The following is a 24,363-nucleotide window of genomic DNA, read 5'->3' on the forward strand; positions in this document are numbered from 1 at the left end:
AAAGAAGTTGGATGTTCCCAAAGTGCTGTATCAAAGCACATTAATAGAAAGTTACGTGGAAGGGAAAAGTGTGGAAGAAAAAGGTGCACAAGCAGCAGGGATGACCGCAGCCTGGAGAGGATGGTCAGGAAAAGGCCATTCAAAAGTGTTGGGGACTTTCACAAGGAGTGGACTGAGGCTGGAGTCAGTGCATCAAGAGCCACCACACACAGATGGATCCTGGACATGGGCTTCAAATGTCGTATTCCTCTTGTCAAGCCGCTTCTGAACAACAAACAATGTCAGAAGCATCTTACCTGGGCTAAAGGAAAACAGACCTGGTCTGTTGCTCAGAGGTCCAAAGTCCTCTTTTCTGATGAGAGCAACTTTTGCATCTCATTTGGAAACCAAGGACCCAGACTGGTCTGGCGGAGGAATGGAGAGGCACACACTGCAAGATGCTTGAAGTCCAGTGTGAAGTTTCCACTGTCTGTGTTGATTTGGGGAGCCATGTCATCTGCTGGTGTTGGTCCACTGTGCTTCATTAAGTCCGGGGTCAACGCAGCCGTCTACCAGGAGATCTTTGGAGCACTTCATCCTGATTTGGGGCCAGTCAGATGCCTTGTGAAGAATACAGGGTGGAAAGAAAGGAAGGAGTAGATGGTGGAGCAGCTGGATTGTCCGATGACTTGGCCTCAGCTCCAAGGCCAGTTTTGTTGCCCCTTGATCTCGTGTGGCTGCTTAATTTCCTTTTTCTGCTCTCATTTTAGGGACGGGCTGGCAGCGATGGTGCTCGGGGGATGCCAGGCCAAACGGGACCGAAGGTAACTGGGCCAAACCAACCCATCTCTCGCCCCTCCCAGGGATGTTCTCTTCCCAGAAAACCTGCAGCGTCCAGGGGAGGAATCCCACGCTGAACGGCAGCCGTCAGCCTTTTTTTGCACAACCTCTTTCTTTCTGTGTCCTCACTTGGCTTTCATCAAAAGAGACAAGCAGTAATGCCCAATCTGAATTCAGGGACATTTGCCTGGAAGTTGTATATTAGCAGGTTTAAGTGGCTGATTATGTAGGTACTTAACGTGGAAAGAGATGTGGGGAGGGAATTGTTAAAGAGAAGGAGGGCTGCAAATCATTTGCTGCTTCTCTGAGTCTCTTGGTCTCTGAGCTTCTAGGAGGAGGGAGAGAGAGCTGGCAGGAGTATAATTTATGGCGAGAAGAGGTAATAACCAATTCCGACAAGCGAGGGTGTGCAAGGATGCTCCATGACTCAGGAGAATCCCCATCCATCAGCGTTCTCCTCATAGATCCTGCGAGGACAGCTTCAACTGCTTTCGGAAAGGACCAGGCCGTTCATTTGTTGGAAGAAATATCCAACTTACTCAGTTCCCAGCCAGGGAGGAAAGGCACTGGAGACAAAATGGAGTCTGGAGGCTGATTAGAAAGAGGGTTGAATGATGAACAGAACCACGAGCATGTGTGATTCTGGGTAGCTGACCCCATGGAGTTGAGAGTGAAGGTCTTTTTTATACCTTCTCTTGGGCTTTGCACTTGAGGTTCCCATTCCAGTGCAAGAACATGTATTCTATTGGCTCTTGTCAGACTCCCATGGGGTTACGTAGGGGTCATAGCTGGCTCTATAGGTTGTCCGAGCTAGGTTTGATTGAAGTTTGGCCTGCTCTGCGGTGATGCAACGAAGGAGCTTGTGTTCTGAAAGGGTGTTGGGCAATTCCTGTTATGGCTTAATGGCTTTGTCCTGGTTTGGATCTTGAGCGAGGGCTAATCCTATCGCTGCCTTTGTTCAGACTTTGCTGCAGGGAATAACGGATTACTAAATCTGCCCCAGCTCAGTATCTGCTTGCGGGCAGAGAGCTGGGGCTCTTCTGTCTCCCTTAAGATTTCTTATTTCTCTTTTGAGGGGGAAATATGATATTCTGCCTTTTTAAGTATTTCCTAAAATATTCCATTCTTCTAGGAGAGATGAGTGCTAACTTTCTACACATTCTTCCAAGCCTCCTCCTCCTCCTCCTGGGTTAGCACAGGAGACTCTGCACAATTTACACACCTAGAGAACTAACTGTGCCTGCAGGTGTCCGAGAGGCCTTCAACCCGGGGTCAGGGGAGAGGCTGCAGCGCTGTGGAGAAAAGGCCGGGAATGGGAAAAACAGAGGTGGAGATTCTGCTTACAGGAATAAAAAATAATAATAACATCAACGAAAACAATAAGGTTTAAAAATAGAGGTTGGGTTGGAAAAGCATCTGCTAGTTACGTAAAAAAGATCTATATTTTAGGAGAGACGAGGAATGAGGGGCAGCGTGGATTTTTAACACATTTTAAAATAACCGCATAAAAAAATGCAACCTGAACCCCGCTTCCTCCTTCACCTTCTGGCGAGTTTCTTCTGGCTTCCCTTTCGCTGCCCAGGCAAAAGACAGTGAGGAGGACAGTGGGTGGGTGGGTGGAAGGAAGCGTGAGGCAGATACAGATGAACAGGGTTGGAAGGGACCTTGGAGGTCATGTAGTCCAACCCCTCGCCCAGGCTGCCTGGTGCTTTGGCCCCTATCTTGGGATGGGAAGCAAGTCCCACCGAGAAGGAATAGTCAGGGAGGCGGGTGCCTGAAATCAGAGGCTGCCTGCAACTGGAGATCTCGGGGTCTCCTGAGACCTCCCCAGAATTGCCGTTTTTAACGTGACCTTTTGGGAAGTCATCCTATTTAAATTCCATTGCAGTTAAACAAAACCTAACTGAGCTTCTGCCCAACTCTTTGTTCTGGCTCACCTCCAGAGACTCTCTGATGCCAAATTGGCCTAAAAAGGATTTTTTTTTTTTAAAAAAAAATCCTGTTCTGAGTCAAGAGTGTGAATGCCTGAAACGGGGAAGTGAGCACAAAACGGCCTCTGGAACGGAGACCTGTGATTGCAAGTGAACGGAGGGGGTGTTCCAAGTCTCTCTGAGGGCCCCCATCTTCCACCCCACTTTAGCCAACGCTCCCCCTTCCCCTCCCCCTCCCTTTCCCTTCCATTTCCCCTCCCTTTCCCCTTCCCCTCTCTTCCCTTCCCCTTCCCCTTCCTTTGCCTTCTCTTGTCAGAGCGTTTGGCAGCGTGGTTACCTTTATGAGGTAACCCAGGAGCGACACACAGCACACAGAGACGTTAACAGTGGTTTAATATTCAACAGATATATATATACAAATAATATACACGTGGTGGCAAAATACCTTTACAATCAGGCTTTCTCCTTCCTAACGCGCGGAGAACTTCTGCAGTGAACACTGGCCACGAGGAAAGAGAACCAAGCCCTCTAATGGCTGCCTCGTATATACACACCTCTTAAGGGGGTCTTCACTCTCCAGCCTTAAAGGGAAATAAATACCCAGACTCTGCTGAGTCCCTCTGGTGACCTCAGCCAGACTTCCATCAGATCCGCGGCGTCTAGCAGCTACTCACTGCTGGTCAGTTCTTAAATCTTAACACCTTAACACTCCTCCTATTTAAAACTGAACAGCAGATAAACCAAACGCTTCCACTTAGTTATACGTTTCTAGAGATACAAGCTTTTTTTTTTGTTTTAACCCATCTGTTATATCCCAGTCTGTAGAACAATCGTTTTCTCTCCTACCTACCTCCTCTCTTTGCACTTCCCTCCATGCTTGGCCCTCTGAAAGAGAAGGTGGGAGCAGTCCAGGTCCTTTCAGGGTGAACTTCGCTAGGGGAAGGAATCGGGAAGGAGTCAAAGGGGAGCAGAGCCGCGACCAGGCCAAGGGTGATGTTCCCAAGGAGGCTTTCCCAGTGGAAGGCTGGGCAGGCACAGGAGCTCCGAAGATGCCAGCCTTTGCCAGTTAACCCAGATTCCCAGGCTGCTCAAGCCCATTCCCTCCTGCCAAGCGGGCCCACAAGGCGACCAGGCGTTTCTCCACCCAGAGTCACTCCTCTGTCCGTCCTCTCCAATCCTGCTTGGAGTTGGGGCTCCCTGGGTGCTTGGCTCTGCATGGGCCACCCCTGAGATCTGGGTCGCACAATCCGCCACCTCTCCCTCTGAATTTCCTTGCAGGGCGACCGAGGTTTCGATGGCCTGGCTGGGATCCCTGGAGAAAAGGGGAACCGGGTAAGTCCTGCCTACGTTTCTGCGAGTTGTTCAGCTTTCCAAAGGTTGCAGAGGAGGAGAAGACGGCCTCTGTGGGGGTCTTCTTTTTCTTCCTTTCATTTCTGCTGCCAGTCATTGGTTTTGACTGGCCAATTTCTCAGAGTGGATGGGAGAGGACGAGGAAGACCGTCTGGCCTTTACCGGGGGGTCATTCCCTGTCACCTGGAATGATCTGGGGGCTTGAGTGGCAGGCTCAGTCCCTTGTGACTTTTCCCTGCCTCAGTTATGGGTGAGGAGAGTCATCCATGATATCTTTCAACAAGGGAAGAGAGGGAGGGAGAATTTAAGGCCAGGACAGTCCCAAAACTGCTTTTTTTTTTTCAGGAGGCAACTGGACTTTCTCCTTTTTTCCTTTGAAGACGTTTCGCTTCTCATCCCAGAAGCTTCTTCAGCTCTGACTGGATGGCGGGGAAGGGAAGGATTTATACTCCTTACAGACAGCCGGTCATTTGCATCCTTTTAGTTGAGGCCACTTGGAGGTTTATCTGTGTCCTCAGGGTCACCTGAGTGGTGCAAATGGTTCCTGCAGTCTGCCATTTTTCCTTTCCTTTCCTTCCTAGTCCCACACTGTTCAAAGGATGTTCATCCCAAATTGTGTGACTAAAAGTCTGTAGGAATGGATTTCCAGAGGGAAAAAAATGCAGACTACAGCAGGGGTGGGATTCTACCAGTTCTCACCTATTTGCTAGAACCGGTTGTTAACGTTCTAAACAGTTTGGAGAACCGGTTGTTAGAAGAAATTCCTGGCCTAATCCTGTAAGGAAGGCAGGAAGGAAACATTCTGGTGTTGCTTACAGAAACTACCTCTCTATTAACTCTTATTACATTCTTGGCAGGACTAGACTTCCTGTCTCAGGAATCTCTCTGGAGTTTTTTCCCCTCCTTTTCTGGTACTTTGGTTATGTGGAGGGACCATTCAAAGTTACAATGGCACTGAAAAAAGTGACTTATGACCCTTTTTCACACTTACGACTGTTGCAGCATCCCCACAGTCATGAGAGGTCAGGGAGGAGATGCGTGCCTCGATGTGAGTGATGTTGAGTTGGCCACGCCCAGCCAGTCACATGACCACCAAGTCACGCCCACCACCTAAGCCACACCCACAGAACCGGTTGTTAAAAAAATTGAATCCCACCCCTGGACTACAGGAACCATTTGCACCACTCAGGTGACCCTGAGGACACAGACAAACCTTCAGGTGCCCTCAATGACTCTCTCAAAAGGCTGCAAATGACCAGCTGTCTGCAAGGAATATAAACCCTTCCCTTCCCCACCATCAAGTCAGAGCTGAGGAAGCTTCTTGGGTGAGAAGTGAAACGTCTTCAAAAGAAAAAAAAAAGAAAGTAAGCCCAGTTGCCTCCTGAAAAAAAAAAAAAGGGATGTTTGGAACAACCATGACCTGAATGACTGAGAAATCTCTGCAGTCATTCCTTCAGGACTGTTCTTTTTTTTAAACAAATGCCACATTTTTCTTAACTTTCAGCCATCGCCACAGAATCTTATGTGCGCTGTAAAAAGAAAAGAAAAAGAAAGAAAAAGGGGGAGAGGGGCTTTTGAAACATTGAAGAGGGAGGTTAGGGGTGAAACGAACGTCTGGGACCAACCCTGACATCCTCAGGGCAGCTGCGTGTTGTTGCGGTGGAAGATTTGAACGACGGGCTTGTTCACGGAATTGAGGACGTTTCTGAGGTTTTCCCCCAAACGCTGCTTGAAAACTTTTAAGCAATGACACATCCAGGCCAACCTGAGAGAGGATGTCAGCAGGAAAACGGAAAGTGATTTGCAGATAATGATCTCACGGAGAAGCCCCGGTGATTTGAAGCAGGCACGAAACCCTCCCAGGAGGCAGCTGGCTCTGTGGGCTTCGGCCATTGTCCTTTTTGAGACCTCCCGTGGCCAATAGTTTGGGCAGCTCTTTCCCGCTCCCCAATAAAAATAACGGCCGTCTGGGGTGCCACATTAATCCCCTTTCTTTCCTGCTGGTACCTTGGAGAGCTTTACATTGGCATTGGATCACCTGGATGCCCCCTTTCCCTTTTAAATCCCCGTCTCCCTCATTTCCTAATAGCGTTTCTGTTTTTATTTTAATTTCACGTTTGACTCTGTCCGCCAATTGCCTGCACAGAGGAAGCAGCTGGTGCCTTGCAGGAGGTTTGACTGCTGTGCCAAGAGTTGTAGGGGGGCTCAGGTGGCTGGACGGGGCAGGGATAGCAGGCCTGGCCTCTTGGGGGAGAAGGGATCAGATTAGAAGCTGGAAGGGACCTTAGAGGTCTTCTAGTCCAACCCCCTGCTCAAGCAGGAGAACCTACACCATTTCAGATAGATGGCTGTCCAGTCTTTTCTTAAAAACCTCCAGTGATGAAGCACCTATAACTTCTGGTGTCAAGCAGTTCCACTGGTTAATTGTCCTCCCTGTCTGGAAGTTTCTCCTTAATTCCAGGTTGCTTCTCTCCTTGATTAGATTCCATCCATTGTTTCTTATCTTGCCTTCTTTGGGGCTTTGGAGAATAATCTGACCCCCAACTCTTCTTTGTGGCAGACCCTCAAATATTGGAACATTGCTATCATGTCACCCCTAGATCTTCTTTTCTCTAGACTAGCCATGCCCAGTTGCTGCAACCGTTCTTCACATGTTTTAGTCTCCAGGCCTTTAATCACCTTAGTTGCTCTTCTCTGCACTTTTCCCAAAGTCTCAACATCTGTTTTGTAAGGTGGGGATCAAAACCGGACGCAGCATTCCCGTTGTGGCCTTACTAAGGATTCATAAAGTGGTACCAATATTTGCTTGGGCCTTCACCCTCCCAGTGTCAGGATTCCAGCAATTGCCCTAATTAAATCATGACTCTCGAGCCAAACTTCAAAAAACTTCAAAGGATTCATTAGAGGCGAACATCCTGGCACCGCCCTGTATGCAGCCAACTCTGGCATAGGTCATTTACAGTCCCCTGTGACCCTGTTTTCCCCTTCCACCCTGGGGGTCTCATCAACCAGATTCTCCATTTGAGCACCTTCGCGGGCTGCGTGTCATCATTCACGTTCTCCAATTAAATATATTCGCGGGCAAAAGCTCTGGTGTCTTTGTTACAACCTTTTAAAGAGAAGAGTTGGAATGTACTTTCTCTTTGCTGCCCTACTCTTCCAGATTTCCTTCCTCCCCACCCTCCCCACTTTTTATGGCAACTACTAAAACAGGCAGAGGGATGTTTTATGAGATGACACTCAGTGGGACCTTTAGAAGGGCGGACAGTCCACAAGGACTTCCAAAGAGATCTGGAAGAACAGGAGAGAGACCTTCCTCATCCTCACAGTTGGTCTTCTCCAATGGTATTTGGTCCATAGTTATGGAAGACTTTTCCAGGAAATTCTCTCAGCCTTTGACTGTTAAGAGGTGGTTTTGGGGGACGGGGGGTGTGTGTGTGTGTGAACGGGGAGGCATCAAAACATGGCTGATGCTGGCCTTTTTTCCCCCTCTCTTCAGGGTGATCCCGGCCCCTCGGGCCCCCCAGGAGCCCCTGGCGAAGATGGTGAAAGGGTGAGTTCTGTCAAGTGTCCTTGTGAACCTTAAATAATTGTGTGTGTGTGTGTGTTTATCATGCACTGAGCTTACTTGTGGGACCGAAGCCGTTGTGAATCAATCGCTGCCATCCAGGCGCACGGAGAACGAGTCATGCCTCCAGCGGTGAAACCAAGACCTTCAGAGTTATGGGATGTATAGGATCCCACTCTGTACATGGGACGTGTAAATATAGGAAGGCTTATAGACAGAGGGTTCTTGTCAGTCCTTCAGCTGGTGACTTGATCCATCCCTGGTTGCTCTCCCCGGGTCAAATGTAGTCACCCAACGTTCACCTTTTGTTTAAGCAATTCAGCTGGATGAGACCATGATTACAGTGGTCTTGTTCCAGCCATTGGAGTCCTCATGCTCAGAACAGAACAGAATAACCGAGTTGGAAGGGACCTCGGAGGTCTTCTAGTCCAGCCTCCTGCTTAAGCAGAAGACCCTACATATTCCAGACAAGAGGCTGTCCGGTCTCTTCTTAAAAACCTCCAGGGATGGAGCAACCACAACTTCTGAAGGCAAAGCCGTCCCACTGGTTCAGGGGTGGGTCAAACTGGGTTTCTTCGAGGGCTGGATCAGCATTGTAGGGTCGGCGGGGCAGGAGGGTGGGGCAGCCCTCTCTGCCTCGTTTACAGCCTCCAGCAGCGTCTGCCAGCCAAACACGGCCTCCGCGGAGGACTCCCAAGGTCTTCGCACGGCCCATTTTTGGTCGGCAAAGTGCTGCAGGAGGCCGGGAGGGCAAATCTGGGCCGCGGGGGCCCGCATGTGGCCCGTTTTGGCCGGCCGAGACAACCAGGCCGGCCCCATGAGCCGGATTTAAGCCCCCTGCGGGCCAGATCCTGCTCAGGGGCTTTGAGTTTGGCCCCATTAGGAAGTTTCTCCTTCCTTCTAGGTTGCTCCTCTTCTAGATTAGTTTCCATCCGTTGTTTCTTCTCCTGCCTTTTGGTGAATGAAGCTGCTTCGCTTTCCCTCCCCAAATGGTTTGTGACCATCCTGTTATCGTTGAACACGAGAGGCCTGGTTGGGGTCTGGCTCTTACTCCCGCTTTCCTTTCTCCTCCCAAACAGGGTGACGATGGAGAAGTTGGGCCCAGAGGTCTCCCCGGCGAACCTGTAAGTTTCTGGAAAACAGAGGCAGCCCCTTTCCTTTGAGCCCTGGGGGAGGCATTTAAGGGACACTCCCAGGAGAGGTGCGTGTGGCCCAGAGGTGGAGCGCTCGCCTCACAATCAGGGGGCCGTGAGTTCGATCCTAGGTACAGACAGATATTTCTCTCTCTGGGCACACTGAGAATATATCTGCTGAACAAAACTCTGCATTGGCGACAGGAAGGGCTTCCGGCCACTAAACACTCTGCGAGCTCCATTCAGTTGCCCAGGCTCCACCCCAATGCAAGGGATTATGGGGTCATTAAAGGATGGTGATTTAAGGCACAGGCCCAAGAGCAGAATGTATGAATCGATGGGCATCAGGAACCAGGGGCTCCATATATATCTGGAGCCCCCTGGTTCCTGATGCCCATCGATTATATATATAATGTGTAGAAGCAGCTCAGGCAACTTCTTTGTTCAACAGCTCCTGCCACAGACTCTCCTGAGATCCTTTGCTGAAGGCAAATGTTGGGCTTTTGTCTCTTGCAGCCTTGAACACAGCCAGAATAAATGATCTCTGTGATGACGCGTGGCGTGGCACAGAGAGAACACAGGCAGCTCGCCGTTCAAACCGCCCCTTTATTGCTCCAAATTTCCCCAAACACTACCCACATTTCTGTCAAGTCCCAGAGCAAAGTGAGGACAAACCCACACTCGCCCCTCAAGCAGCCTCTGGCTGCAAATAGTCGATCCCAGCCCTGTACACACCACGGATGCGCAGCAATAAATCCAGCAGGGCAAGTCAAGGCGTTCAGGAAGCAAAGGATCCAGGGAATTAGTCCAGAAATCCAAAAGGAAAGTTCAAACGTCGCACTCAACACTTCAGGAACTCAGCCTTTGTTCCTAACAAACGTCCCTCCCCACAGCGGCTCCTCATTCCACAGGTGTGACTTGTGAAGAGGGGCGGGGGGCTCTCCTCCTGAGTAGCCTGTGCAGCCCGCGCTGTTCTCACCTTCCTTCCACTCTCCGTGCTCTCAGATCAGGAGGGCATCTTCCTTGCTCCTCGCCTGTGCTCTGTCTCTCCTGTTCCTCCCTGCCTACAACCCTGAAAGGCACCTTGAGTAAAAATAATGCAGGCGGGATGCAAGTCAATAAATAAATTGCCCCTCTCTGTAAGGGAGGCCACCTTCGGTCTTGGCTGCTGAGTGGGGGCCCACACAAAACGGGGTCTCCTTCTCAGATTGCCAGCTGCCGGTGCTCGTGAAGCCACGTTCACCCTCCACATCGTCCATGGCCTTTCCCGGGGCAAAGTGTATAGCGCAGCACAAGAGGAATCTTCTCGGCTCCTCGTGGACACCTCCAAATTTAAACCTGTCTCTTCTTGCAGGGTCCCCGGGGATTGCTGGGACCGAAGGGGCCCCCAGGGCCTCCAGGACCTCCGGTGAGTAGAATGAAATACTTTGGCAGGAAGCCGGGATGCCTCTCAGCCACCCATGACCTTCAACCGGGGCATCTTCCTGCATCATTGCAGCGGCAAAAAGACCTCTTTCCACTTTGCTTCTGTGATTTTGCACGGAAATATTTTTTTTTCACCCTCCAACGTGCCCTGCAAATGATGACCAGAAGCTGAGCTGTCCGGGCCAACTGGCAGGGAAGATGCCGGCCGTCTTGGGAAAGATGAGGCATTCCTCCCCACTTTCCTTCCTCCTCCCAGGCCAGGCCTGGCTGCCATCCTGGTGCCTTTGCCACTGGGCCGGCAGAGGGAGGGAAGGGGGCCGCCATGTGTCCTGTGGGAGCCCCGGGGCCGTGGTGCCGTGTCCCCCTTCCCTCGGGGCAGGACGAAGCCGAGCAGGAGGGAATGAGTGGAAACTCTGGGAGGTGGAGCCCAGGATTCGGGCAAGAAAACGTCCGATCAGCAACTCTGGGGCCAGGATGAGCCCAATTTTAGTCCCCTTCTCCCACTCCCCAAGGCCTGAAGGCCAAACCTGCCAAGGATTTCGCACGGGGGAATAAAGCCAAACAGGCAAGTGGCGCGGTGGCCCAGAGGTGGAGCTCTCGCCTCACAATCAGGGCGCTGTGAGTTTGATCCCAGGTAGAGGCAGATCTTTCTCTCTCTGGGTCCACGCAGAAAAAAGTCCGCACTGGCAACAGGAAGGGCAGCCAGCCAATACACCCTCAGCTCCATTCAGTTGCCCCAAGTCCACCCCGCAAGGGATTATGGGTGGTTAAAGGATGAGGGGAATAAAGCAAAACAGGCCCTTTTACGGTTTTGAAAGGTGGCAGCGTTTTTCCTGCTGAGACCCTGATGCGGAATGGGGAGGGGGCTCCCGGGGGGGCCCTGGGGAGCCACTCCTGGGCCAGAGCTGAGCGTTGCCCAACCTTCGCTCCTCCAAGAGTTTCCCCAGCGTGCTTCACTTTGGGAGTCCAGGTTACACCGCTGGGAAGAGAACGGGGGGCGGGCGGGAGGTGGGGGGGCTTCCGTCTGTGCTACCTGTGGCTCACCTTCCTCTTTTCTGCACTCTCCCACCAGGGCATTGCGGGGATGGATGGGCAGCCTGGCCCTAAGGGGAACGTGGTAAGTGCCTGCCCGCCCCGGGCGAGCTTGCTCCAGCTGCCTAAATTAAGCCTCGCTAATGACTTTTCCAGACCGTCTTCATTTTAAAGAGGACGGACGTTGCTTTCATAAAGTAAATGGTGCTAATTAATTTTACATTTCAAATTGATTTTCATGGGTTTCATATTGCAGTCTCTTTTTTTTTTTGAATAAAGAACTCGCTGGAGTAATCAGTGGCCATGGAATATTCCAGCACTGGGGGCTGTGGGTCTCTCTCTGTGTGGATCATGAGGCACTTAGGTACATGATTAGTTGCACACGGAGCTGACGCTGCAAGCTCAAAGGAGGAAGCGGCCTGGAGACGGAGCTCTTCCCGCTCTTGGAGGAGGATGGCTGGATTTATTCTCCATGGTGCCCAGGAGGCAGGACAAGGGAGGGAGCTTCGCTGAGGGGGACCTCAACTCGGAAGTGAATGATAGGAATTCACATTAATCAAATAAAAAGGGGGTTTGTCGGGAAGAGGAGTCTGCTTGGTGATTTTGGGAAGCCTTGGTCAGAACACTTAGGAGGAGGGTTGCATCTCTCCTACAAGGAAGAAAGTCCTGTGCTTTCTAGGCCCTGGTGCCCAACGGCGGGGAAAGAGGCACCAGGGTGTGTGGGCGATCGGTGTCTCACACAACATTGTGCTACTGCTCAGTCTCTGAACTCAGAGCTATGGCAGAAGAAGGCCCACAGAAGAAGAGATTATTAAAAAAAAAACATTAGACTGTGCAGAAAGACTAACAATGAAGATAAAAGAAAAAGAAGACACAGAATATTTTCAGATTTGGAACACGTTCTATCAATGGTTGGATCATAGAAGTAGAAATTAGGAGTTTAATATTGCTGCGTAAACAAACTGACCCAGACAGTATACTGTCCACTAAGCACTTATTATATACAATGAGAAAATATATAAGTATATATATACATATTTAAAGGGAGGGGGCTGTGTCACTTACTCAGAGACAAGAAAATGCTTTGGCTGCCAGAGACCTGATTTGAAATTTCAAAGCTTTTTAAAGTGGAGTTTTTTTCTTCCCAACCATAAAAAGCATCATTAGCGCCCCAAAATGACAAAACCAGGTAAAATGGGATGTTTCAGGGTGTTTTTCATTAGCATGTGAGAGCTTTTCTAAATAATCTTAGTCAGCAGTATTATACTGCTAGGAGTCATATTCCTGGCAACTACAGGTACTGAGTTTTGCTTGTTATTTTATGCAGTATTACTGATAAAAAGCATAATCGGTTATAACCCAAAGGGGGGTTATAATAAAGGGTTTTCCCTTTTGGTTTCTCTTAAGGGAAATCCAGCCAGCCTTGCTGAATATTCTCCTTCTGTTTTCTTTTTCAGGGTCCTCAAGGTGAGCCTGGACCCCCAGGTCAACAGGGAAGTCCAGGTGCTCAGGTAAGAAGGCGCGATTCCATTAGGGAGTGCGGGGGATCAGGCACCCCTTTCGCTGCGGGGTTCAGATTAGGGCTTAGGATGGACGTTCTTAGTGTTGATTAATTTGAGGCATGTAGCTAATTCACTTGGTACCACTGGTGGGTGAAATCTCCATCTGGTTCAGCTCCAAGCGGGGAGGAAGACACTGGAAACATGGAAGGTGATCGGAAAGATGGTTTAAGGATAAAGCAGAACTACCAGGCACAGGGTTCTGGGCAGATGACCCACACGGAGTTGAGAGTGAGGGGGTTTTATACCTTCTCTTGGGCTTTGAACTTGAGCTTCCTGTTTCTGTGCAAGAGCGTGTATTCTATTGGCTGTTGTCAGACTCCCATGTACAAATAGGAGTTTATCTGAGCTAAGCTTGGTTGAAGCTTGGCTGATGCAATGTCCTTAGGAGACTGGCCTCCGTGTCTTCTGCTAAATGGTCCTATTATGTCCTGAAAGGCCACGTCTGATTAATCCCATCGCCTTGGAGCTGAAGATCTTTTGTCTTGTAGATAGGCTGGCCCAGTCCTGCTGGGGCTGTTCGGAAAAACTCGGGGGCTGCTTTCCAAGAGCATGTTCTCTCCCTCAGGGAAATATAATATTTTGCCTTTTTCAATATTTCCCAAAATATTTCATTCTCCCAGGAGAGAGGTGGGTGCTAACTTTGTACACCACCTTCAGGTAAGGTAGGAAAATTCCAGCCTAAAAGATCTGGAAAGACAAGCCCCATTAGAGGGCCAAGGATCCACGTCCAGCAGGGCCACTTCTTCCTCTGGGAAGGAGGACTTCCGTGTACCAAACCTTGTCCCTGGCTAAGCTCCACCGCTGCCTCCCTTCATTGAGGCTTCCTAGCCACAGGAAATTTGCACCTGGCATCAGCAGCCGGGACTTCCTGCCTGGCACCTTCCAAGCCGGCACGGAGGGAGACTTGGGTCTGCTGATCTCAGCACTCCGGAAGACGCCGTGCTGGGAAAAACCCGACTCCCCCCCCCTCTTTTTTCCCCCTCAATATTGGGAGTCCCAGAGACCCCCCTTTGCAAGCCTCATTTCCGAGAATCCCAGAGAGTTGAACATGCCTGGGGTCATTTGGGGGGTGGAGTGGGGGGGTTCTGAGCCTCTTGTCACAGCTTTCCAATGCAGAGTGGGTGGCGGGGCGGAGAGGAGGTTGGTCTCCTGTGGGACACTGGAATCCCTTTTAGACCAGTGGTGGTGGGATTCAATTTTTTTAACTAACCAGTTCTGTGGGCGTGGCTTGGTGGGCGTGGTTACTGCAAAATCCCCCTTCCCTCCCCACCCCACTAGCCTGCTTTCCAGCTCCGTTCTCCTGGGCAGGGCAACCAAAGGAGACCCAGCCGATCAGCTGGGACTCGATGGGAGGCAGAGAACAAATGAGGGAGGGGATTCCAAGGTGGGATTGGCTGGTTCTCTGAACTACTCAAAAGTTCCGCTACTGGTTCTCCAGAACTGGTCCGAACCGGCTGAATACCCCTCTCTGCCGATAAACCAACCCTGCTGCTGTTGGCTACTGTGGGCATTTGGCAAGTGGGGGGTGGGAGTGTTTTTCATCTTGTTATGCAGAAAAAAAACCCCGGGGTTTCAACCTTGGCACCCGCAGCCTGGAACTCTTCCCCCTTAAGTGTGGGTTGGGGTTACCCCTGTGGGCTTTCCCCAGGGCCCTCTTTGCCTCACTCCGTCCCCCTCTTCTCTTTCTAGGGTCTCCCTGGTCCTCAAGGTCCCATTGGAGGCCCCGGAGATAAGGTAGGTGGATGACAAACCCCCCAGCCTCGTTCTTTAGAGGAGACGGGTAGACTTCGGGGTAGTTGCTGCTCTTGTGCTCGGATACCTGCCTGTATTATTTCTTGTATTTTCTGTGCTGGGGAAGCCTTTTTCCTTCGTGGAAATGGATCAGACCTCCAGCCTCTTTCTCACGGATTCCTTGCAGCCTCTGGAAAGAGAGTGGGTGAAAACGGGTGTTGGGGTTCACCAGCAGCCGGTGTAGATGGCAACGGAGTCGGACAGTGGGGAAGAACGGGGACCAGTCAGGGAGTCTGGAGAGGATTCAGATGAGAGTCCTGTGTCCGATGCAGAGATGGGGCCAGGACCATCTGGGAGTGGGGTGCTGACTCCGGACCCTCCAGAGTCTGGCAGCAGTGAGGTAGAGGAACAGCGGGAGCCAGTTCCCAGTGTGTGTGTGCGCAGAGCTGCTAGAAGGCGAGACCAGCTGAAACAAAAGGGGTGACTCAGGAATAAGGCTGCGAGGTGATTGCCCCTCCCCTAAGGGATAAAGGACAGGCAAAGATGACAAAACCTTTTCAGGAAGCAAAGTCCTTCAGTCGGTTCAGGCTCATTCTTGAAGCCCTTTGTACTTTGGATGACTTTTTCTCTAGTTCACTTGACACCTCTGTTATTGGCAGCAGTTCACAGGAAAGCAAGGTGGGTGCTTATCTCGAGGGACTGTTTGAGATTCATTACTGGCTGGGAATGAATAAGGTATGAAGGTCAGGCCAAGATGACGAAACCTTTGCAGGAAGCAAAGTCATTTGATAGATTACGAGTCCTCCTTGAAGCTCTGGTTGTTTTTTTCTGGTATTTCGGTTGGTTTCTGTGATAATTGGAGACTTCTGTTTTTGGCAACATTCCACCACATTGAAAGGTGTGTGCTTATCTTGGGGGACTGTTTATAATTAGTTCTGGCTGGGAATGAAAGTAATTCCCAGGGTTGTAATAAAATAGGTTTTGCTTTTAAAAGTTTGTGTTTAATTACATTTGACGAAGCCTGGGTCAGAACGATGCAGGTGGGTGGGTGCTGGAAATATGCCCAGGGCCAGTCCAGGCCTTTGAGTTGGCCGCCTTAAGGGCCGTCCAGCAAAGCCTCATCGTCTGGGCAAAGCTACTTGAATTTCTTCCGGAAGCCCCCACGGGTGGGCTTGAATGGGCAGAGAGCAGAGGAGTGCCCGGGCGGCTTCTGCACTCCTGCTCTGCCCATCTCAAGTTGAACTGGCAGCCCCTGCAAACAGATCAATAACTGTCAAGAGAGTCTTACCTAACGGGCACCTGAGCCAAGTTCAGTTCCCACAGAAGGTGACGGAGAGAATGGCTTATGGTGAGGCGCTTCGTTAGGTCGCCGGAGGTAACGGAGGTCCCCTTGCTGTGTGTGTGGGCTCCCGGGGAGGGGCAGCACTTGATCCAAGAGGCTTCAAAGGGCTGATTCCTGGGAAGGAGGAGGGGAGGGCCCAGGCCAGGTCCTGGCTCCTAGGAGGAGTTTCCGACAGCCGAGAGCATAACTGGCAAACTGGTAAGCTCAGTGTGTTTGCTTTGTGGTTGCAAAAATGACTTTTTCTCCCTTAGGGTCCCCTGGGGAAACCCGGCCTCCCTGGCATGCCTGGAGCAGATGGTCCCCCGGTAAGTTCTGTTATGAGATCCCTACAGGAGCCCTTCCTTCCTTCCTTCCTTCCTTCCTTCCTTCCTTCCTTCCTTCCTTCCTTCCTTCCTTCCTTCCTTCCTTCCTTCCTGTCTTTCTTTCCTGCCTCCACTGGATTCCTGCATTGGGCAGAGCATGTGCAAGATGATCTCCAAGGTCCCTTCCAACCCTTCCGTTATAATTGTCTACGAACAAACCAGTATTGCTTGGAAAGAGCTGCAAGCATCCTTCTCAGTAAAGAGAGCTAGATGGCTGTAAAATTCCACCCAAGGGCCTGTAATCCTTGGTTTGCAAATAAACGTCCCTGGGAACCCATCCTTCTCCAGTTTTGGCTTCTGCCAGGAAGATTTGTGGGTTGTGCCTCTCTTGCATCTGCCCGCATTAATCAGAGATCGGAACGGATGCCTGGTTGACTCCCACAGAGAGCGGGAGGCTTTCAGAGGGGAGAGGGAGCCGGAAAGTACCCGCAGGGCTTCCCCTGCACCCTGGGCCAGTTCAAACCCTGGCAGACCCAGAACGTTGACCTCCGTTCTCGCGGGCCAGCCTGCAGAAACAGCCCCGGAAAGACAGCAAGGGTTTTGCAGCTGCAATTCCGTCTCTTCGCTTCTGCTCTTTGTGTTAATTGGGAGAAGCAGCAGCTGGAAGGCTGGAGGGGGGCCGGTCTGGTTTCTGGCAGGTGCAGCCCTTGGCAGGTGCTCAGCCAAGCCGATTCCTAGAGATGCCAGGGTTTCTGCCAAGAGAGGCATTCCTGAGGCCTGGTTTGTGGTGCCCATCCATGCTTAGATGGAGTATCCCTCACCCAGAAGGACCCCTCCCCCCACCTCTGTTCTTGTCCTTTCCTGGACCTGGGGCCTTAGTCCTGTTGATGACCGGAGCGCTTTCTGTCTGCCTGCTGGTGAACAGGTCAGCCGAGGCCCTCAGACTCTCCAAGAGAGACGCCCAACCCAGAGTGCTCGCCCTGTTGCAGCCCCTTGAGAGGGAAGGGCACCCAGGCCTGGAAGGGCAGCCAGCTGGGAGGGGGAAGAGAAGCTTGACCAGCAGGCCTGAGGCAGGAAGAACAGGCAGCCCAGTCCTACCCTTAGGCAAGAAAAACCCAAAGGACCCATACAGACTGGGTGAAACCGGGCTCAATAGCAGGAACTGGGATCTTGGAGTCTTAGGGGACGACCAGCTAAATAGGAACCAGCCGTGTGCAGCGGCAGCAGCCAAAAAAAACCAACGCAATCCTAAATTGCATCAACAGAGGGATACAATCAAGATCAAGGGAGGTAGTAATCCCACTCTGTAAAGCCTGAGTAAGGCCACACCTAGAGTACTGCATCCGGTTTTGGTCACCACACTATAAAAAAGAGGTTGAGACTCTGGAAAAAGTGCAGAGAAGAACAACCAGGATGATTAGGGGACTGGAGGCTAAAACATACGATGAACTGTTGCAGGAACCGGGCCTGGCTAGTCTAGGGAAGAGAAGGACCAGGGGAGACAGGAGAGCAGCCTTCCAAGATTTGGGGGGGCTGCCCCAGAGAGGAGGAGGGGGGTCAAGCTATTCTCCAAAGCATCCAAAGGCCAGACAAGGAACAATGGATGGAAGCTGAACCAGGAGAGATTCAACCTAGAAATAAGAAGGAATTTTCTGACAGTGAGACCAATCAACCAACTTTGGAAGTTTTGGGAGCTTCATCATTGGAGGCTTCCAAGAAGAGACTGGACTGCCATCTGTCAGAAATGCTGTAGGGTCTCCTGCTTGGGTGGGGGGTTGGACTCGATGACCTACAAGGTCCCTTCCAACTCTGTTAATCTGTTCTTCATCTTTTACAGGGCCATCCTGGCAAAGAAGGGCCTCCTGGCGAGAAGGGCAGCCAGGTAGGAAGATTTGCGACCCCGCCATTCCTCTGCCTTCGTCCACCTGCCGTCCTTAGAAAAGGGGGCTGCAGAAAAGCGCGAGATCAGACACCCACCAACCTGGGCGTGCAGGGAGGGGAAACCCAGCCCGACACCACAACTTGTGGTTCTTCTGAGTCGGGGGAGGAGGAGGAAGCCTCTGGAGATCCACAACTACAAACAGGGATCGGAAGGGAACCTGGTGGGTCCATTTGGACCCTGGTCTAGAGCAAGGGTCTCCAACCTTGGCCACTTTAAGACTTGCCGGCTTCAACTCCCAGAATTCCTCAGCCAGCTGGGAGTTGAAGTCCACAAGTCTTAAAGTGGCCAAGATTGGAGATCTCTGCTCTTGAGGTCACAACTACAACCTTGTCCCCATACGCTCCCCTCAACAGGGGGTGAGAGGAAGGGGTCAAGCTATTTTCTAAAGCACCCGAAGGCCAGAAAAGGAACAACGGATGGAAACTGATCAAGGAGAGATTCAACTTGGAAAAAAAGGAGGAATTTCCTGACTGGGAGAACAAGCAATGGGACAGAAGTTGCCTTTGGAAGTTGTGGGAGCTTCGTCCCTGGAAGTTTGACCCCCCTCTTCTCACCCCTTGGGGGCGAGGGGGGAAAGACCACTGAAAGATGTAGTTGCTGGTTTCTTCCAGCTGAGCCAGTTTTGCCGGAGAGAGTCATGCCTAGTGGGGTTTGCCTACTGAAGTTGACATTCACCAAGATGGTGGCCTGTGGGGAGGTGAGATTGGGGGAAATTGCAGCTGCCTCCCTGCTTGGGGGGACCCCCTCCTGGCTTTGCACGAGGACCAGTTTTCCAGTGTCACAGAATTGAAAATCTGCCATCCCTCACGACGTCCGTAGCTGCTCTGGAAGTCATTTAGTAAGCAGCAGGGCGCTTCCCGCTGTCTGTGGACCCCCAGGTGCTGCCTTCTATACCAGTTTCCTCTGAAGTCGTCCTGAGCTCTGCACAGGGGGCTCCTCGATTTGTTCTGGCTTCAGAGGAGGCTGGAGACCCCCTCTGGGCCACAAGGCTTAAATCCCCCCTCCCCCCAAAAGCATGTGTGGGACCACACAAGAATGATGTATGGTAGTGGTAGCTGAGAGGGAGGGGTAGCAGTAGGGTGGAAGTTGGGGAGAGCTACACTATCTCCCCCACCCCACCCAAATGGGACCAACCCCTCCCGCCCTTCAGAGCTGGAGATCCTTCCCTGGAGCAGAATATTAAAGAATAGGTGCATCTTCTTAAGATACGGCGCAAAGATGCAGTTGGAAATATGACAGTTGTAGCCCTAATAATTTTAGTTTACTGGAATCAGAAGAGGCCTCATTTTAAAAAAAGAAGATTCATGCCTTTTAACCATTCAAATCGAACAAACTGCAGCTGGAATTCAGAATAGAATTCACAGAGACAGAATAGAATAGAACAGAACAGAACAGAACAGAATAGAATAGCTTTTTTATTGGCCAAGTGTGATTGGACACACAAGGAATTTGTCTTGGTGCAAATGCTCTCAATGAAGTGAAGTCAATAGTCAAGGATCATAAGATACAACACTTAATAATAGTCATAGGGTATAATAATAAGCAATCGAATCCTACTAGGAAACAGTCAATATAAATTGTAGAATACTTAGGCATAGAATACTTTTTTTATTGGCCAAGTGTGATTGGACACACAAGGAATTTGTCTTGGTGTAAATACTCTCAGTATACATAAAGAAAAGATACATTTGTTAAGAATCAAGAATCATAACGTACAACACTTAATGATAGTCATAGGGTATAATCAACATTCAAATCATACCAGGAAACAGTCAATATAAATCATAAGGATACAAGCAACAAACATAGTCATACAGTCACAAGTGAGAGCAGATGGGTGATAAGGAATGATAAGAAGATTAATCGTAATAGTAGTGCAGACCTAGTAAATAGTTGGAACAGTGTTGAGGGAATTATTTGATTAGCAGAGTGATGGCATTCAGGGAAAAAAACTGTCCTTGTGTCTAGTTGTTCGGTGTGCAGGGCTCTATAGCGTCATTTTGAGGGTAGGAGTTGAAACAGTTTATGTCCAGGATGTGAGGGGTCTGAAAATATTTTCACCTTATGTGTTGCACCTTATGATTCTTGACGAATGTATCTTTTTTTTCTATGTACACTGAGAGCATCTGCACTAAGACAAATTCCTTGAGTGTCCAATCACACTTGGCCGACAAAGCATCCTATCTATCTTCTCTCTAACTCTAACCGCTGCTTTTAGCAGCCGAGCCACTTCAGGGTGTGTGAAGCAGCCCCTCAAGTCCTCAGGTGCAAGACGGGGGTTGGCTTGGGCATAACGTCATATACCCAGCCTGGTGTTTGGTTTACCTGCAAGGCTGGCCTTGCGCTGGTTTTATGGCAGGAAGGGGCAAAAACATCCTATTTTCTCTCCAAGAGCATTTCATGATGGCGGAATTCTCTTCCCCTTCCCTCCTTGTCCTCTGATCACAGGGTCCAGCTGGCCCTCAGGGCACACTTGGCTATCCTGGCCCCCGTGGAGTGAAGGTAAGCAACGGGGCTCCTGTCTTGGGGCCCTTAATGGCACCCCCCATCTCTGGGAAGGTTTTGGGGGTGGGGGGGTCTTGAAACGAGTCTTTTGGAGCCTGGCTGTGACTCTGAACGCTGACTCACTTCATGGGAACTGGTCTTGACAACCAGGAACCTGGGGAGGACACTGGGGACTGGTCTTCAAAAAAGTCCTGCTGGGGGGCGCTTCGTCTAGCCCGGCATCCAGGCCTCCCCCCCGTGGAGCAGAACACGCTTTAGGGATATTGGCAAGCAATGGGTCCCCTAGTATCGGGAGGCACAAATTGCCAAAGAAGCAGCGTCTCACCAGCTGCTGAAGTGGCCAATATGACACCCCCACCATTCATCAAAACGTCTTCCGTGCCACTTGAGCCCCGGGATCTTCCTCGCTTCATTCGGTTCTCTCCTTGGCCAGAGCAGACAGTGGAAGAGGGCCCCCCAAGTCTTAAGTGGAAGGATCAGCTCCGAAATGGCTTCTGAGCGAATGACAGAGATTCTCACCCCGGCATCTAAGCTGAACTCTTCAAGGCTGTAAATGAGGGGTCAGCACTTTGGCTCTGGCCAGAGGATGCATCCCTGGGCTGCCCAGCTGTTGCCACCCTGGGATGTTGAATGAAGCTGCATTGGGTGCTTGAAACTTTGAGCCTTTGTTGCTTGTTGTGATGACCCAAAGGGGTTTGGCACAAAGGCAACCAGTCACATAAATAAGAAAAGTCCCTTTAATACCTCCAACTTTGCCCCCCATGTCCAGGTTACCTTCAGCTGGAGAAAAAACTCTCCCAAGTACAGTCTTTTAAGCGGAGGAAATTCAGTCCAAAAATAAAGTACCTATAAACTGTAAATACAAATCCACACAAACCATGCTGCAGCAATTAACTGGACAGGGCAGGAGAAGGAATTGCAGGCTTCAAAGGCCAACAAAACAGTTGGGAAAATGCCAGGAACCCAGATAAGCCTGGACGATACCAGATAATTCATGATTTGCTTCCAACAAGTTGCTGTGCACAAACTCCCATTTGTATCCTATGATTGAATGAAGGGAATCAGGACCCTTTCCTTCCCCATAAGCCATGCAACTCATGTTGCTCCCTTCTCTGTTCCTCCCTGCGTGCCCTAGGATTAAGAGGGGGCGGGCCTGGGTCTTCCTCTGAATTCCCTCTGCCTTGCTCTACCTCTCCCCTGCTCTGCCCAGCCGGACTGTGTCCTTCCCCAGTTTCTTCCACAGCCACCGGAGCCACACTCCCACTCAGTTTCCCCCTCAGAATCAGATTCTGACATTCACTGTATTGGGGGAGGTGCCCTGCCTGGCTCTGTCACACACTTTGGCTGAAAATGTTTAAATGCCAGGCTTTTGGCCCAGGAAGTCCTTGGCATGAAACGTCATCCTGTGTGGGGAGCATTGTGCAGATCCAGTCAAGGCTGAGAAAGGCTGTTGGGGGAGTGAAGTGGGTCCCCAGCTCTCTCTCATTTTTCTCCTTCTGCCCCACAAGCTTCCCTGCCTGCTTTTCTCTCTTCAACTCCAGCCAGAAGCCATCCCTCCCCTTGCCTTGCCCCGTGGCCTCCCCAATTCCCGGGGATTCGTTCAGGGAGCATCACCTGGCAGGGACCAGATGGATCCTTCCTGCTGTTCTGTGCCCAGGTTGCTGCAAAAGTTTCCCTTTCCAGGTCAAACCTGACTTAATTGGAAGAATGCCTAAACCTGGTTCTAGCCGCGGGAGGCGAACGGAACGTCTCAGCATTCAAACCATTAGGCTCTTTCCCCCCCACCCATAAAAATCCACCTTGATGCTGCAGGAAGCCATTTTAAAAGCAGCGTGGAGGCCCTGTTGTTTCCTGAGGCACAGGTGTGGTGGGGGAAGCCGCTGCTTTGTGAAGGGGGCTTGGATTTGTTTTCAAGGCATTTCACCAGCAGCCACTTTCCCTCCTCCTACACCTGCTTAGCACCTAGAGTCAAATAAAGTTTTCTTTCTTTCTTTCTTTCTGTGCAGTTTTAAAATCCCTCCCTCCCAGTGCACTCTGAATGCCCTTTCTGCAATATTTATCAATGTGCATAATGTTGATAGCTAGGGAGGAAAATGTGAAAAACTGGCAGCTGCGGCTAAACACGCAATCTGAACAACCTTCCACACAAAATCGAGATATGAAAAATGTTCAGATTATTGCAGCATAAATAGTAAACACAGATGGCTGAGGCTTCATTTGACTTCTTTATAAACATATTAAATAAATTTTACAATACCAGTTGTAGATTTTTCCAACATGGAGCAAACTCAAACAGAAGCTACGGGTTCAGAGCAGAGCAGCAACTCAGGAGCCCAGAAACAGACCCCGGTTTCACTTTAGCTCAGCAGGCAAGCAAGCAAGTTAGTTTCTCTTTCACTTTAGAGATGAGCTGAACCAGGACCAGATTCTCTCTCTCTTTAAGTTTCAGCCCTCAACTCAGCTCTCATTGGCTGACCTTGTCACCAAGCTCTGTTCCAGTTCATGAAAATTGGTAATTTAGAACTGCCAGATAAAAGGAGAAAGTCAAATGGGGAGAAGCAACTTTTCTGCTATTGAGCATCAAATCTGCTACTGGTTTGAAAAACGTTTCCTAAAAAAGATGTAGGAACTTTGACTTTTCTCTCCTTATTCCTTTCAGTGCAAGAGAAGTCAGACTCACACACACACAAACACACACACACACACACACACCCTCCATTTCTGTAGTGTCCCCTGCCTTTGTGGGCCCATTGGTTTGGCCTGCCCTCCAGACCTTGGGAAAGCTAAAGGAACAGCAGCTGGCAAGGGGGTTCAACTGCACCTGCAAACTGAGGCCATGTCGCCTCTGGGTGTAGCTCTTGAGTTTTTCCAGACTCGGGGACCCCCTGCCAGCCATCAAGAGCAACCAGAAACAGGGAACAGCCAGTGACTCATAGCCAAACTCACTCAGGGAAACATTGGCCTTGGCCTGTTTCTTGGTTGGATGGAAGCCACCTGCAGTTTTGGGCATTGCTATGGAAATTGGCCAGTTCTGGGCCTCCATAAAGGTCATCTCAAATGGACAACATCCTCTCCAGAAAATTCAAAATGGACCACTGCCTCTAGATAGCACCTCCACTAGCTGAGACAGGCTGGTCTCCTTCCCCAGCTGGAGGTCTGGAGTCAGGGGTGGGATTCTACCAGTTCGCATCTATTCGCTAGAACCGGTTGTTAATATTCTAAGCAGTTCAGAAAACCGGTTGTTAGAAGAAATTACAGGGCTAATCCTGTACGGAAGGCAGGAAGGAAACATTCTGGTGTTGCTTACAGAAACTGCCTCTCTGTTGACCCTTATTACATTCTTGGCAGGACTCGACTTCCTGTCTCCGGAGCTTCTCTGGAGTATTTTCCCCTCCTTTGCTGGTACTTTGCTTGTGTGGAGGGACCATTCAAAGTTACAGTGGCACTGAAAGAAGTGACTTATGGCCATTTTTCACACTTACAACTGTTGCAGCATCCCCACAGGCGAGGAAATGCGTGCCTCGATGTGAGTGATGTTGAGTTGACCACGCCCAACCAATAGCATGACCACCAAGCCACGGCCACCAACTAAGCCACGCCCACAGAACCGGTTGTTAAAAAATGTGAATCGCACCCCTGTCTGGAGTCAGAACGGCTTCCGGCTGAAGTCTTGAAGGGCTGTGGTGTTTTTAAGAAGTTTCCGTGTCTGAAGGGTTTACCC

The 24,363-nt window shown here is 50.5% G+C and overlaps 1 protein-coding gene across 2 annotated transcripts in view; it reads left to right on the forward strand.

The window, feature by feature from the left end:
- Positions 1-24,363, forward strand: part of COL5A1 (collagen type V alpha 1 chain) — a 250,402-nt gene that overhangs the window by 145,372 nt on the left and 80,667 nt on the right. For both annotated transcript variants that reach the window (XM_026719149.2, XM_087914298.1), the window contains exons 17-27: positions 750-803; positions 4,029-4,082; positions 7,600-7,653; positions 8,748-8,792; positions 10,156-10,209; positions 11,299-11,343; positions 12,716-12,769; positions 14,510-14,554; positions 16,145-16,198; positions 18,033-18,077; positions 20,586-20,639. In XM_026719149.2, the coding sequence (XP_026574934.1) occupies positions 750-803; positions 4,029-4,082; positions 7,600-7,653; positions 8,748-8,792; positions 10,156-10,209; positions 11,299-11,343; positions 12,716-12,769; positions 14,510-14,554; positions 16,145-16,198; positions 18,033-18,077; positions 20,586-20,639 (558 nt within the window). The remainder of the gene's footprint in view (positions 1-749; positions 804-4,028; positions 4,083-7,599; positions 7,654-8,747; positions 8,793-10,155; positions 10,210-11,298; positions 11,344-12,715; positions 12,770-14,509; positions 14,555-16,144; positions 16,199-18,032; positions 18,078-20,585; positions 20,640-24,363) is intronic.

Source organism: Pseudonaja textilis, chromosome 17 (genome assembly GCF_049901715.1).
Source record: "Pseudonaja textilis isolate UNSWEBS1 chromosome 17, rPseTex1.2, whole genome shotgun sequence".
Taxonomy (NCBI): domain Eukaryota; kingdom Metazoa; phylum Chordata; class Lepidosauria; order Squamata; family Elapidae; genus Pseudonaja; species Pseudonaja textilis.